This window comes from Varanus komodoensis, unplaced genomic scaffold (genome assembly GCF_004798865.1).
Source record: "Varanus komodoensis strain SLA01 unplaced genomic scaffold, ASM479886v1 scaffold40, whole genome shotgun sequence".
In the NCBI taxonomy this organism is placed as follows: domain Eukaryota; kingdom Metazoa; phylum Chordata; class Lepidosauria; order Squamata; family Varanidae; genus Varanus; species Varanus komodoensis.
In genome coordinates this window covers 8,564,774-8,580,462 of record NW_025335942.1, presented here as the reverse complement: position 1 = coordinate 8,580,462, position 15,689 = coordinate 8,564,774, and the positions used below count along the sequence as shown (strand labels likewise).

The 15,689-nt window shown below is 53.5% G+C and overlaps 1 protein-coding gene across 2 annotated transcripts; it reads left to right on the top strand.

The window, feature by feature from the left end:
* The first annotated feature begins 395 nt into the window (after positions 1–395).
* On the top strand, positions 396–13,217 carry LOC123029671. Of its 2 annotated transcripts, none has more exons than XM_044442857.1 (8): positions 396–660; positions 2,128–2,252; positions 3,886–4,064; positions 5,465–5,544; positions 6,028–6,849; positions 8,628–8,808; positions 10,069–10,216; positions 11,081–13,217. In XM_044442857.1, the coding sequence occupies exons 3-8, from the start codon at positions 3,972–3,974 to the stop codon at positions 11,383–11,385; spliced, it is 1,629 nt and encodes a 542-aa protein (XP_044298792.1). In that variant the 5' UTR covers positions 396–660; positions 2,128–2,252; positions 3,886–3,971; the 3' UTR covers positions 11,386–13,217. The 2 variants fall into 2 exon arrangements, with proteins under 2 accessions (XP_044298792.1, XP_044298793.1); XM_044442858.1 differs by having other exon boundaries at positions 422–476.
* Positions 13,218–15,689: the final 2,472 nt, after the last annotated feature.

Genomic DNA, 15,689 nt, shown 5'->3' with positions numbered 1-15,689 from the left:
CCCGGGGGGGGGGGCGGCGGGCGGGGCGGGCGGGGCGGTGGCTCCTCCGCCCCCTAGGCCGCGGGGGCGCCAGGTGCGGGGCCGGGGGAGCCTGCGCTGCGCTGCGCTCGCGCCCGTGACCCACTTTACGCGCGGCGCGCCCTGGAGAGGCTCCCGCGGAACGCGGCCGTGCGCGCACCCCGAGCGGCGGCCGCCTGCGCCCCTGCGCTTCGCCCAGCTGGCTGCCCTTTCCTGCGCCGGCCGCCGAGGACCGGCCCCAAACCCGTCGCGAGGGCGAGGGCGAGGGCGCGAGCGGAGTCCCGGGGCGCACGCGGGCGGCCGAGCGGCCCCCGGCCCTCGCGAGCCTTCCCCGCCGCCCGCCGGCCCAGAACCGCCGTGTGCGCGCTTGGAGGCGCGTCGCTCCGTAGTCCAGTTCTGCATCACCCCGTCGGCGAAGCTGCTTGACAGCGGTCCGTAAAGCAAGACAACGGAATACGGTGACATAACGTAGAATCGGAGAGACTTTGAAAAATCCAAAACGGCTAAAAACAGCGGCAGCGACCACCGGGGGAGGACTTGTCCCCTCGGGCCCGTGGGCCTCAAAAGCATTCAGGGCTGTCTTAACCTGGTGCCCAAAAGAGGGCAAGTTTGATACCTGGCAGTGGGCCGGTTGGTCCACAGGTGAGGGGCCACTGCAAGGAAGACTGCCCGATCACCGCCCCCCCCAGCCCTCCAGGGGGGCCTCTTCCGGGGCTTGCAAGCGCTGGACGAGGAAGGCAGCCCTTGCACATGGCCTGGCAGAATGGCGAGCAGCACAGCAAGTCCTCTGAAAAGCCAAAGGAGGGAACTTGGGGGGTGGGGGGGCTAGCCTAGAGCAGGAGCCCCTCCCCACTTTCTCCTGCCTCCTTTAGCCATGGCTTCCAGTGCACAGGGGGCGAGATGTGCAGGAACCCTTGGAACCCCACCCATCGCTCCGAGCCCCTTTGCTCGCAGGACGCCTTTTCGGGAGGCGGGGAAGGCGCTCTGTGCAAGCCGACTCTGCTGCCCCCCCCCCGTGCTTTGCCCACCCAGAGGCCCATGTGCCTGCCGCATCCAAAGCAGCCCTTCCCGTTGCCCACGGAGTGGGGAAGGGCCTTCTTGACAGTGGCACAGTGCGCGCGCGCGCGCGCACGCGCTCTCTCTCTCTCTCTCTCTCTCTCTCTCTCTCTCTCGTCCTCGCCAAAGGGGCGCTCCGTGGGCTGGGGGGGCAGTGAGGCCACAACGAGGAGAGGGAGGTGAGTGAGGGGGCCCGCAAGGCGGGGAGGACCTGCCATGCCAGAGGAAAGGCGGGCAGCTGCGCGCCTGGTGTTGGCAGGGGCTGCCCTGGGCAAAGAGGAACCGTGGGACCTGGCATTCAGAGTTGCCCGCAGCTCCACTGGTATATTGGGGGGGGCGCCGGCCCCTTGGTCCCAGTGCCCCAGCTGGCCTGCGTTCCCACGGCTGCCCCGATCCGAGTTCAGAGATCACCGGGTGCTGCAGTTGGCCCTTCCCTTCAGAGGATTCCTGCCTTGATCTCTGGGGAAGGCTCGGCCTTTGAGCCTGGGTCCCCTTCCTGGAAGGCCTCCAAGTGACTTTGCTGGCAGGACCACATTGGGCCAAAGCGTGGGAGGTTGTACCTCCCAGTTGTATACTCTCCGTTCTGATCAAAGGCCGAAGATTCATGGGTCATAATACAGGCCTCAGGGAAGTGGCTCGTGACTAGAATCTGAAACTAGGTTCTTTCCCTCCCCGATCGGAGCATCTGAAGCCATCCCCAGGAGAAAGGGGCTGATGCCTTGGGCTCAGTGAGGAGCTTTGCGTGTTCTTAATGCTGCAATCCAACAAGACCAGGCTGGGCCGCCAGGGGGCAATTGCAAAACTTGGTCAGAGCCGCATGGACCGGCTGGAGGGATGCAGCCACTTTGGCTGTTTGTGTGGAAAGTTCGTGCTTTCCTGTTCTTAGGGCGATAATGCCCTTAATCCCCGGAATCTCCCAACACCGCAAAATCTTCTCAATGCAGTGTCACATCTGGCTATTTCGCCTCGCTGAGAGTGCTCTCAGCACATGCTCTGGCGTTCCAGTTGGTTCCCCCACGGTGATCTTTTTTCTTGCCTTCTCTTTCTGCACAGGCTTAACAAGAGGACTTCCTTTTTGCCCCGTTAAAATGTGTGTATTTCCCCCTGAGAGAGAAGAGCTGTCACGGCGGAAATATCTGGCTGCCGGAAGCCAGACTTTCTCAGTTCCAAAATGACAGGTAGGTTCTGTTTTGGGTGTTTTTGGGCACATGGAGGCCTGCGGTACCTGGCTCTCCAGCGGCTGCCAAGGCAGCGCTTACCTGTATCTCTGTCGGCCATCCACCTTGCCCCTCCAGTATCTCGCCTGCCAGCAGGAATACGTTATGGCCAGTCAAAGTAGCAACTGCTACTGCTGTTGCTAAAGGTGGCAACTGCTGAGAGACCGCAGTGCAGGAATCGCAGCGCCGTTTGCACTGTGGATAAAGTGCCTTGCAGGAAATGCCCAGAGAGCTGCCACGTCTCGGAACGACCCGCCTCCTAGCAGTGGATGAGTTTGCCTCCATCTAGAGCAGTTTTTACTCTGGTGGGCTAGAGGTGTGTGAAGAGTGCAACACCAGTAGGCTGGCTGGTGATACTGGGAACTGTAGTCCAGTGGGCTTGGGGGACACCAGGTTGGGAGGGACTAATATAGAACGAGGTTGACGTGTAACAAACCTTGCTAGCGTTCCAGCTATTTTTGTATGTACACGTGACATGCAAGGAGCAAGGTCAGCACAAGACGGGGGCAGAGCACGCCAACAAAAGGGTTTTTAGAATTAATGCCACACAGTAAGTTGGGTAGAGAATAAATGTATGGAACAAATTTGTTCTTACGTGCTGTCAAGTCCTCCGACTTGTGGAGACTTGCCAGTACTCTCCAAAATGACCTGTTCTTGGCAGTCCTGCTCAGCCCAACTCCAGGCCGGGGCTTCCTTCCCGGCATCGCTCCGTCTGGTGCTTGCCTTCCCCTCCGCTTCTGCCACCCACTTCCCCCAGCCTGGTTCTCCTCTCCAGTGGCATTTGCCTTCTCATGATTCACCAAAATACAACAGCTTCCGTTTTGTTAAAAATCTGATCTTTATGCGAACATTAAAGTTCTCAGGAATGTTTTCTAAGTTGCATTTTGGCACTATGTTTCCGTTAGTGATCTTTTCCAACTTTATTTTGATTTTTTATATTAAGAGTTCATGGTCACGACCGTATCTTACTCCTGGGCTTGTTTTGGCAGTGAGAATGCAGCCTCCCCATCATCTGCTTCCAGATGCGTTTTGTGTGTGTTGTTTTCTTCTTCCTTTCCCAGCATGCCCCCACCTGGCTCCTCCTCCGTATTTTTCGTCCTTGCCCAAGCCCCTCAAGGCTTCTTAATTTTTTCCTTCCTCCCCTGTACCTTGGCTCTCTGTTTTTTCCCCTCCCCACTCCATGCCTCCTTTTCCTTAGGTCACGCGGGCAAGCCTGGTTGTTCCCTCTCTTTGCAGAGTTTGCACCTGTTTGCGCAACCCGCCTTGCTAACAGAGGCAGGAGCGACACCGGTTACACTGTTCTCTCGTACTGCGCTGCTTCACAGAATGCCGCAAAGGAGTAGAGCACAGCAGCGTCAGTGGAAGGTCCATGCCGTTTGGATGTGGGTTGGAAACGATGCCAGCCATTCTGTCCCTCAGCGTAGGCAGGACACGGACTCCCTGTGCTTCCAGGAAGCATCGTGTTCCTGCACAGAGTTGTGGCGCTCGCTCGTCAAAGCACAAGACTATCTCCTATAAATAGTAAGAGTGGTGCATTTCTCATAAGTCATTGGCTATTTTCCTCTCTGTTTTTTGAATTAATACTTACTTTTAGGCGCATGACCTCGTGAAGACGGATCATTGAACTTCACAGCGGAAGCTCCATTTATGTAAGAGAGCCAATCCCATATCTCTGGTGTGATGAATAAGCCGTTGCCTCCAATCTCGGTCATTCCAGCCCGGAATATTAGTTTTACCAGAGTCTCGAAGAACAAGGCCACTGGGAAACAGCAGGTATTGCCAGCGACTTCTCAATCCTTTTTCATTTTGGAGGTTTGTTAATCTGTTATTAAATAATCAAAATGCTGAAGAATAAATTTACAGGCATCATATTCCCAGGGAAGGCCAGCTGCATTTGCTCCCTCCCGCATTTGGGTTTTTAAGAGATCTTAAGTGCATTTAGTGCTCTGTGGAATGTTCCATATGAGGGGGTGTCGTTGGGAGCTGGGGGCACCCTGTTTGAATCTTGTAGCCCACGAGCCCAGGCCTCAGATTTTGGCCATTGGCACTACCGTGTTACCAGGGCGTGCCAGGTGAGATTGCCTGGCGAACGGCCAACTAAAAAGCAAAAGGACTCGGCCACGGCAAAGAAATAGCCAGCTGCATCTTGAATATTGCATGGGTCATAGAAGCGAGAATATTTGTGGAAGGAGAGGACTGGAAAGAGGCTGCAGGAGGTTCTCGGAATCAAATTCTGTTGCGTTCCTCACAACCAATATACAATGCAACAACTTAAGGCTGGCTTTCAGCAGTGGGAAGGCCGCTCCATGTTGGCTCCACTTCCGCCAATCCAGAGGCACCCCATAATATTGCGCATGCTGCAGGGAGGCCTCCTTTGTGCCTCGCGTTCTGTGTGCTCACCCTTTTTCTGGCTCTAATGTTCCTTCCATGAGATCTCTATCTGCGGAGGCGTTCCCGAGAATTTAGAATCCCGATGTCGCATTCACAAAGTTGCACTGGGCATTGGAGGTGAGCAGAGACCCGAACAGAATAGTTCGCACTCATGACGCCCTCGCTCACGGGAGAAGGTCGCCCTCCTTCAGTCCGTTCGGAATCGCCAGCAGCCGGCAGGGCCTTGGCGGGAATGATCCGCAGTGGCTCGGAAGGGCACCGCTGGCCGGATTTGGAGCCAGTGTGTTTGGGGAGGCACCAACGGATAGCGCAGCTGAGGGCAACAATGCTCTGTTGCAGCGGCTCGTGACGAAACCTTACGAGGCGTCCATGATGCAACAGGGCAGCTTTCACCAGGGTGCAGACGAAGGGTAAATGCTTGGGTCACCCCTTGGATTCCTGGTTTGCTGGTCCGTGGAGCAGAGTTTTCTGGCAGCAACCTGTTTCCTGGAGACTAGGCTTGGGATGCTGACATAAAGGTCTTTCGGATCCATCGGATTCCAGTTGGCAGTGCCACTGCTTGGTGTCTTGCTGCCATCTGGCATGCGAAGTATCCGTGACAAGCAGGTCTGTCGAAGCTCTGGGGACCCTCCTCGTTTTCCTAGCCCCACTGCCCCGGCCCTGGGCTCCCCGTTTCTAGCATTTGGATGTGTTTTGCTCTGTCAGCCGGCCACGATTGCAAAGCCGATCCTGCTGCAGGGAAGTGAATTCATCTGAAGGCAGAACCCTTCTTTTTCTTGCAGACCGGCCAGCCCACCTCTGCTTCTGTTCCTCGGAGCTTCTCCCACCCATCTGCCTCGCCCACTACTCAGGACATCTGCAGGTAAAGTACCGGTTACCTCACTGCAGTGGGCAGAGCCCCTGCGTTGCTGCCGTGCCTGATGAAAGCTGCGTGGAGGACGGCGGAGGTCCTGGAGAGGTTGCGACGCAACGGCAACCACAGTCCCCTCTTGCGCGTTTTCCAAATGCGAGCACAAAACGTAAGCCTGCAAGGGACCGTGGCAGGTGGTCTCCAGGGCCAGGTGGACTCTAGGGAGGGACACCGCAGTTCAGGTTGTGCAAGCCCCCCCGCCCCCATCCAGCGTGTGATGAATCGCACAGGCCTTGCAGGGAATGCGTGTGGTGTTCCTTGTGGCACGCAACTCGTGCCGTCACCTCAGGCGCTCGTGAACGCTGCCGCTGGCCTCTCGCTGCTTGCTGCTTCTGCCGCCGCGCTGGCTCAGGCCGCCGTGCTTCCGCGTCGGTCCGCCTCCCTTTTAACGACTGTTTTTACTTCCTGTGCTCTTGTCCCATGTTCTGCATGCAGTGCCCGTGCTGTGTGTGCTGAATGTTGTCATCACAGCCCAATGCAAACGGCCGTTGTCTTGAAAACTCCCGTCCGCCCGAATTCTCTGACTCGAGGGGCCACTAGGACAGTTCTCTGTCAGGAAGTGGTGCAGGCCTCCAAGGAGCACCTCCGCAGGCATGAGTGTGTCCGTGCGGTCAAGGCTAAGAGCGGAAGAGCAGCCCTCCTGAAACTCTCCAGGTCTCTCAGTGACATGGACCAGAAGCCCGAGAGCGCGGCCCAAACCTTTAGCTACGTGGAGCGAACGTGTTCGGAAGGCAAACTGACCCACGGCCAGGAGCAGTGCTTAATGCTCGGCACGTTTTGTCGCAAGGAGAAGAAACCGTTCCCTCCCAGGCCCTTTACGCGCAGTAATTCCAAACTCTCCTACTTCCGGTCGCTTTCGGCCCATTACGCAGGCGTTCCCGGGCCTGGCACCACGCACAGCGCCATTCACATCCCCCTCCTGGAGGACAGGTGTGACGGCGAAAGCTCCCGGGGCAAAAAGCTGCTGAGCTATATTGTCTCCTTCTCTCGCAACTGCAGTGCAAGCAGCCACGAACTGGACAGTTACTTCCAGGCAGAGAAATCCTCCAGTGTGCTGGTGGAGAGTGCAGGTTTCTGTTCCGATGACATGGGAGACGATGATGTGTTTGAGGACAGTTCCTCTGTGCGACTCAAAATGACAGAGCTGCGCGCACCGCTCTGCTCCGTCGAGAAGGACAGCGACCTAGACTGTCCCTCCCTCTTGTCAGAAAATTTCCCCCCACTTTCCCCTGTGTCCGCCTCTGGGGACGCTTGCAGGTTGGTTTACCGAGAGCCGCCTTCCCCTTCCCCTCCCTCTTCTGTTCTAACCGCTGCCCTCTCTGTTTGTTCTCGCTTGCTTCCACACTTGCTGTTTTCGGGCCACTCTCTGGGAATAGCTTGAATCATGAGCTCTTTGAAAGCCCAGTGCAGGGTGTTCCCCTCCGGTGGAAGGCCCAGAAATGTGCAGGCAAGCCAGCCGCAGGAGCAGAAGGCCAGCTCGGTCCCGGGAAGGTCTCCTTTACTAGTGGTCGGTCGAAAATACGTTTCAGTGCCACTTCGTAGCTTTTTGAGCTATTCTGGCAAAGCTTCAGGCTCTTGCACATGTGCTTGTGTGGAGAAGATGGGCTTGGCTCAAAGGATCCAGGATTGCATGCAGAAAACAAGGCTTCCTGCTCCAGCCCCCCAAGAGGCCTGTCATGTGCTGTACCGGCCCAAACTCGCTGTCTTCCTAACGAAGGGTACAAGTTCCAAGCTCTCCTGGGGTTTACCGGGAAGTCTGCCCTTCCACTCACCTTCCCCCTGTTTGCTGGTGACAGTTTGTGGGATTGGTGTCTTAGGATTTAAGGAGCGGATGAGAGGAAGGGGGCATTGAGCCTTCTATGGCGGGAGCTGGAGCGACAGCTCTTTCTCCGGTTTAGCCCTGCCGCACCGTTTCCACCAAAGCGGCCTCAGCTGCAAGCCACGTGACCTGAGGAGGAGGCAGGCCACGAAGGAGCTGGCAAGGCAGTGCAGGCTGGGAGTTTTGGGGCAGCCACATTGCAAGCAAGTATCCCCGCATGTAGGGGAAGAACTGCTTTGCACCTGATTCAAGCCCATCCTTTATGCAATGCGACATAAACAGCATTTTGACGTGTGCCTGTTCAATTGTCCTGTAGAGTTCAGCAGGGGATGTAATTAACTTATCCCCCTAACCAGAAACTGCATTTTGTGCTGAATGAGCGTGGACGTCCCAGGAAGTCCCACAGCAGGAATGATGCCTCTGCCCTCTTAACAAGGCAGTTTTTTCGTCCTTTGTTACCCTTCTTAGCAACATTTGTCCTGTCTCATGAATTAGAGGAGTTAGAGCAATGGAATCACCACGATTCCTTAGTGTGTTGGCGTATGTATAGCTGCTGCTGCTATTGTTGTTGTTGCTGTTAATAACAATAACAATAATATTTTAGACTGCCCAGCAACTGAACCTCTCTGGGGGGGAGGTACACAACAATTTCTCAAAAATGCAAACAAGAAATACAATTAGAAGACAGATGCAGTAAAGCATAATTTAAAATTCCAGTATACAAATGTAAAGCAGTTTGAAAATTCCAGTAAATTACACAAAACTGTAACAACAGTTTAAGACACTCTCAGTCCAACGAGACTTGGCAGAACAGCCCGCGCAGCGCGATCCCAGCCAGATTGCGGCTGGTCATCGGGAAGAACTTCCTGGCCTTTAGGGCAGTGGGGCCAAAGATGCAGGGAGGGGGTGGGCGCCCCCACCTTGCAGGCATCCCGGAGGCGGTTGGGCGGCCGTCTCTCCTCGCGGGGGGGCTTGCCTCGGGTCCCTCAGGCCCCTTCCAGCGGCCTGGTCCTGTGGACCCACGCCGTGCCTGGCGGCAGAGCTGCTCCGGCGGGCCGGGCCGGGCCGGGCCGGGGGCAGGCGGCCTCCAGGGGAGCCCGTCCCGCGCACCTTCCCGGGAGCAGGACTGGCCGCGGGCGCACAGGTGGCCGTCGCGGGCTCCCCCGCCGGGCCGCGCTGCCCCGCCGCTGAGGCGCCCGCTGTGCTCTTGACGCAGGATCTGCCACTGCGAGGGAGACGAGGAGAGCCCGCTCATCGCGCCCTGCCGCTGCACGGGCAGCCTGAACTTCGTGCACCAGGCCTGCCTGCAGCACTGGATCAAGAGCTCGGACACGCGGTGCTGCGAACTCTGCAAGTACGAGTTCGTCATGGAGACCAAGCTCAAGCCCTGGAGAAAGGTGGGTGGGCGGGCCGTCTGCCGGGGCCGTGGGGCGCTCTGGCCACGCGTCCGGGGCCCGCGAGCGGCCTCGCGTTGGAGACGTGGGGGCGGTGCGTCCCCCCCGGGCGGGCCGAGAGCTGATTGTGCGGCATCCTGGTCACAACCGGGCGCTGCTCGTCCCCCACAAAGCCCTTCACGGCGTGGGGCCGGGATGCCCGAAGGAACGCCTGCTTCCCCATTTGCCCTCCCGCCCCCCGAGATCCGTGGCAGAGGCCCTCCTCCGGGAGAGACACCAGGAGGCAGAGCACCCGGAGGAGGGCCTTCTCTGCGGTGGTGCCCCATCGGTGGAACGTGCTCCCCAGAGAGGCCCGCCTGGCGCCGCTGTCATTTGTTTTTCGGTGCCAGGCCAAGACCTTTTTATTTAAGCAATATTTTAATAAGTTTTAATATTGAATTTTATCATATTTTAATTGCAGCCAGAGTGAGTCGTTAATTAATTTATGTTATGTTAGATATTTGTATAAGCCATCCTGAGGCTTTTGCCGCAGGATGGCATATAAATATCTTAAATAAGTAAATCTGAAAATGTGCCTGAGGGCCTCGCTTGCAAAGCCTGTGCTAGACGAAGCCTCGATGTCGTCGTCCCGGCTGGATGTGGTCGTCTCTCACCATGCGAGCTTCTGCCCTCTCGGTTATGCTTTTTAGCATTTAACTTGACCACGGAAGTTGCTTCAGGACATTTTTAATCGAGGCTGTGCCATAAAATGTAGAGAAGGGATGGGTTGGTGTATTAATAATATGCCAGTAATATTTCCAGTCGGTTCCTTCAGTCGTCTGCTGCTAAACTGGGGGCAGTCGTGAATCAAATCTGCCAAAGCTGGTGGCTTCCTGCCTGTCGGACGAGCTTCATTCCCCCGTTCTTGGATGCACCAGAGTGCTTTTACAACTGGGGGTCTCGTCAGCTTCCTTGCCCCCCCCAAACAAACTAGCAGTTTGTTCATTGTTGTGAAACGCTTAATTTGGCATCGGGAATGTTTTGGTGCATTAGAGTTCAAATGGTGCCTTTGCCGTGTCCGACCCCGTTGTGCTTTTAGTCCCACCTGTTTGCTTCGTGGGACGCAGCTTCTTCGTAGCAAGCCATGCCTGCTGCGATAGCCATTCTGGAAAGGGGAGAGTACCCCCAATGTTTTCCACGGCACGCTCCCAAAACTCCCCATGTCCACCGACCCAAAAAGTCAGGATCCTGATCTGTCATTCTGCTTTCTGGATTTCATCGTAGTGGGAGAAGCTGCAGATGACGTCCAGCGAGCGACGGAAGATCATCTGCTCCGTGACGTTCCACGTCATCGCCATCACTTGTGTGATATGGTCCCTCTATGTTCTTATAGACCGGACGGCTGACGAGATTAAACAGGGCGAGTCCACGGGTATGTCGCTCGGCTTTTCCTGACGGAAACAGCTTCTGTTTAGTGATAATACTTTTATTCCACTGAATATACTGAAATGACAAATGGAGTAACAGTGTGAAAGCAACCTGAAGTAAAGGATACAAAGCGATCCAATTCTATCTAAGCAGCAGCATCTAATTAGAACTAATTAGAGAGGTGTAGGGGTTAACGCTGTGGGACTGGGGCCCACAGAGCCTGCTGGGGGACCCGGCCATCGTAGGTGCTTGCTCTGAGAGGAGGGGGACTCGGTCAGCCGTCGTGGGCTCCTTGCACAAGGATGAAAGGCGGGATAGAAATGCAAGCTGGCGCGGGCCCTGGCGCTGGCAGGATTGCTGGGGCCCAGGTTGTCCCGTCTGAGACAGCATCATTGGCAGATCTACCCCAAGTGGGTAGCAGCTCTGCGATGCTGCCCAAATGGCAGCACAGTTTCCCGTGGTACACTCCTCTTCCTTCATGAGGCCATGGGCAGAACGGTTTATTTTATGGCTGGATGAGGCATTTATTTTACTTCTGCGCTGCTCAGTAGCCAGAGGCCTATGGGCATCGAACAACCATGAATCAATGCAATAAAATGCAACTTAAAGCAACGTAAAAGCATCATAAACTCGCATCAAAAATTCAAAGCACATTTCGAGCTGTCAACACTTCTCTTTGGAGAGGTTGGTGTCCTTCCCCCTGGACAGTCTAGTCTGCGTTTTGCCTCGGTTTCTATGCATCAATAGGTCTTAGAACTTTTCCACGCTGGCAAGATGTTTTTCTGTCAGAGGAAGGACTCTGATCTGAAGATGTTGTCACACCGTGGCTTTATTTAACACCTGCACAATATGTTTATTCTTTCTCCAGGTATTCTGGAGTGGCCGTTTTGGACTAAGCTTGTGGTCGTGGCCATCGGATTCACAGGGGGAATTCTGTTCATGTATGTCCAGTGCAAAGTTTACATGCAGCTTTGGAAAAGACTGAAAGCTTATAACCGTGTAATATACGTGCAGAACTGTCCCGAGGCGAGCAAGAAGAGCCGGTGCGAAAAACCAGTGCAGGTTGAGCCGAATTTGGAAAATTCAGGCGCCCTTTTAGGTTATCACGCAGAGACGAATGGTTCGCATTATCCGGAACCTGAAGGCCCCCAAGCAAACTTTCTTCATATCTGAGGGATTCTTTTGTCCATGAAGACTCGCCCCGGCCTCGCTAGCTTTTCAGGGTCTGTGAAGCTGGCAGGGGTGGAATTTTTCCTTCTGCCCTTGCTAAACCCACAAAGATTGCCATGACTGCAAATCGCAACATGAGCTGCTGGAAAAAAGAGTTGATTACATGAGAGGGAACATACCGATCCAGTTCCAAGAGCTGTCGGCTTTTGGAGATTGCTTTCTTTTCTCTTCTTTTTTCCAAAATCAGTTCTTAAATATTCCAAAGTGGATGCAAAAGTCAGTTTCTTTTGCAGCGTGAAGCAGTTGAAAGAGGTATGTAGGAGCTATAATAAGCATCTCTGAATTGTGTACCTGAATATACGTCCTGTGTGTTTAAAGTCCCTGCATGTAGAAAGCTAGCATATCAGGGAGAGCCCCGCAAAAACCAGCACCGCTGTAAACCTGCCACGCAGTTGGCAGGATTACTGCAAAGGACCTGCTTGAGCTCCATCTGAGAGTTTCGTCTCATAATTGAAGCCGCTGCAGGGGGCGGGGCTCTGAAGCATAGAGCACTTTTCATGACGTTTGTTTTATAGTAACTTTGAAAGAATTCCATTTCAGTACGTTCCTTTGAGTCACTGAAAACCCATAGACCCCACCAGCTGCCTTAAAACAGCAAAAAGTAGCCCTCGTTTTTATTAGAAATTCACAGATGTTCTTGAACCAGCATCGCACGCTCTCGTGCCATTTTCGCAGGAGCATGTTTTTCACAGAACACTGGACATGTGGATTTTGTAACAGAGTAATTTACTAATAGTAAATAGATTAAATATTCAGTTTAATATGTACAGTGTTCTTAAATGACTTGACTGAGGTAAAGAATTAAGTCAACGGACAAAGCCGGGTGGAGCAAAGACCATGTTGATGCTGCGTTTTACACTCGGCTGGTTTCTTGGTTTGCGTCTTTTTTGATTTCCAGCTTTGGAAAGGTCTTTTAGCAAGAATTGAGAGAGTACCTCCCCCCCCCCCGCCCCATTTGTGTTGTTAACCATGTAATGGCACGGACCTTTGAGTTAATGAAAACACAGTGCCTGAACAGGGCCATCAACGCCTCCGGGATAACTTAAAATAGGTGTGAAACATAATTGGTCCATTGGGCACATGCGGTGTTGCTTAATTTTGTCAACATCCATTTGATTATACACTGAAGAACTTCTGCACATCAAAGTTCTCCAACACAGGTATTTAGGCCAACCAGATGAGTTGCTATAATTTGAGACACAAGATTATAGGAACGAGAACCGAAATTTATTTCACTGTTAAGAATATGAAATATTTTACGTGTAGTTTTGCATACTGCACTGTAAACGCATGACATTTTAAAAGGATGAGATCCCTGGTTTTTATTCCAACAGCTGTGACAGATATGCCCAGTGTCACAGGTGAGGTTTCAAGCTACTAAATTCATAAGGTGAGGTGGGTAGAAGATCTCCCCTCAAGTCTTACCTCACTGTCAAGAGACTGTTAATTCCTCTCATGTCTTTGTATTCCTCTTCTTTGGCTGGCACAAGATTTTCTGTGAAGAGAAAAATGTTTGAATAATAAATGTTTAATGTAATTTAAGGCAATAAATTTGAATATTAGTATATAACTGTTATGCATCGAGTTTCTAGTTAGAAGGAGTGCAGCTGGCTGCGTGGGTGCCTGTAAACGTGCTGAGGAGCAGAGAAACCTGTCTCCTTGATGAGATGCCGTTTTTTTTAAAGATCCGCTTTGACTTCTAACTCTCACTGAGTTTTTTAACTGAATGTTTGTATTTATTAAAAGAAGGTTTAGTACCTTGGGTATTTCAAGGCTATCCGTGACTATTTTCAGAGTTGTATCTCTGTCACTAAAATGTAGACAATTAAGAAATGAGGTGTCTGGAAGTTACTTCACCAAGGCCTGTATTTAATGTATGGCAAGAGCAGAAGTCTGCTTTGGCTCTAAGAATATTTCTCATGAGCTGCTTATAATACTTTCTTGCCACGAATATCGTTGCATTTCAATCAGGGATCTAGAAACATAGAAACAGAGTGAGTCAGAAGGGGCCCACCCGGGCCATCTAGTCTGACCCCCGGCTCCGCTCACGACATGCCCACCATGTGGACGTCCAGCCTATCCTTGAACACCCGCACCGACGGGGCCTCAACGACCTCTCGTGGAAGCCCATTCCACACCCTCGGGGTCCTAGCTGTCAGGAAGTGCTTCCTGGCATCCAAATGGAACCTTGGCTCCCTGCGCTTTGCTCCGTTGCAAGTATTACATCTGTTGGAAGTATTAAGTATTCTAAGAATACTTAGAAGTATTGCTAAGTAACAGCTTTTTAAAGTATTTCGGCTATTGCAAAGGAAAAATATTGAACAAGGGTTCGAAAAATGGGAGGACAGCTCTCCCATTTCCTCAGTTCTTCGTCTGCCACGGTGGTGCACGAGGAAGCTCCCTCTGACGCCAGAGAGCATTTTCCCCTCTTATTGTACAACCTTTTTCTTGCCGCTTTATCCCTACTTCTTGGAACACCTACCTGTTCTCCAGAATTTCTAACGGCCCGCTTGCCTTTTCCGCACCTTCCCCCGAGATGCCCTCTTTGCTCTCCTCTTTCGTCGCCAGGAATTCCTCTGGTGGCACTCGAGGAAATGTTCCCCAAGGCCACGCTCCACGGGTGGAGGCCGAGCCCACGCCTCTTCTGCCCAGGTGAAGCGCGCCTTGCCAACGCCCACCGGTGCTGCCAGGCCAGAACCGTGGAATAGCAGAGTTGGAAGGCACCAAGGACGCCACCAGGCCCAAATTTCCTCCACACCGTGCACAAATCCACCCGCCTCCCCGCGCCTCTCCATACCCACCCTTTTCCCTCAGCTAAAAGATCTGCTGCTCCAGCCCCTTGATCGTTTCGTTGCCCTTCGTGCAGCTTTCCCATCTCTGCAACATCCCTTTTTCACTGGGATGCCCAGAATTACACAGACACAGATTTGTCTAAGCGGTTTATGATATCACCACTTTCATTTCCCGTTCCTTATTCATTTCCATTTCCTTCCCATTTCCCAACCCGAATTATACCTCTTGCCTTAAAAGCTCTCCCTTCTCCCACCCTCCAGTCTATCATGGATGGGTGTTAAAAAAACCAATATTTCTAGGTGAATCAGGACAAGCACAGTATTGCAGTGAAGATTCATCGATTTATTAAAAGCGTGTGTGGGCCGTCCGCTACAAGCGTCTCGGGCACCACGGAGCATGAAGCGCCCATTGCCGTAAACCCAGCTTACGGCAGGGCTTCCTCAAGCCCCTAAGCAAGGGGACGCTGCCCTCAGTAATGGTCCCCAGGGCCAGACGCTCGCCACGAGGCCAGGTTCTTCCATCGAGACTGTGCGGTGACGGGCCGTAGCGATGCTGCAGGCACCCTCCATCGCAGGAAGCATCCCCGCCAAGCCCCAGCCGGCGTGGGGACGGCTGCGGACGCTCTCGCCTTCCTCGAGACGCCTGGGTGGAGTTTAGCGGAATCTTTTACTGTGTGCTGCAAGTCACGTGTGACTTTTCCAGCCATGCCGCTTTGTGTGTGACTCCGAGTACGGACGGACGGACGGTTTTTCTCTTGGTTCGGATACCGAATTGAAAAATCCTGCGGTGGTTCCTTCATACTGTCGCTCCTTGTTGGGAAAGTGCAGGAGGACAACCTCTCATTTACAACATACGGCGGAAATGGCAAAAAGGACTGCTGGAACGCCAGGAAGTTGCTCAACTATTCACTTACGGGGGGGGCGGGGGGAGCCCCATTGCAAACAACAGTGCTTACTTCTGAGTAGACATGGGGCTGTGCCACTAATTCCCTATATAAAACTGATTCAACTTCTCAGTGGGGCAAAAAGCCTTATTATTCTAGATTTGAAAAAAGGGGCAGCCGTCTAAGAAAATAAATTTGCACAAGAGCATGGGCAGTGCTCCGAGACATTCTCGCTTCAGCAGCTGTGGAATTTCTTCCTGGGGAAGATGTTGCAGGCCAGAGGCGCTGACGGGAGGATCCACTCACCAAGAAGAGTATCCGTAGCTTCTCAGTCAGCAGCACTTAGTGCTGTGCTTAAAAGAAAGCTTTCAGCACGTTCTGCCGAGAGGAAGTGGCTTGTCATCTCTCGCAGGCAGTTTGTCGAAAGTACTTCGCATCGTGAGGAAAAGGAAGTGGGGGTAGTTCAGAGACATTGTGTAGCCAGAGCAAACAGAGCCTTCCCCAACGCAGCACCCTCCTCCGATGCTTGCGGTGCCGCCTCCCGTCCTTTCAGGCTGGCAAAGCGTCGCGA

Excerpts from the sequence above, each read along its gene's own strand:
- LOC123029671 (XM_044442857.1), top strand. The coding sequence starts at position 3,972 with ATGAATAAGCCGTTGCCTCCAATCTCGGTCATTCCAGCCCGGAATATT. Across the intron at positions 4,065-5,464 it reads AGGCCACTGGGAAACAGCAG|ACCGGCCAGCCCACCTCTGC; the intron begins GTATTGCCAGCG and ends TTTTTCTTGCAG. Across the intron at positions 6,850-8,627 it reads GCCTCTGGGGACGCTTGCAG|GATCTGCCACTGCGAGGGAG; the intron begins GTTGGTTTACCG and ends CTCTTGACGCAG.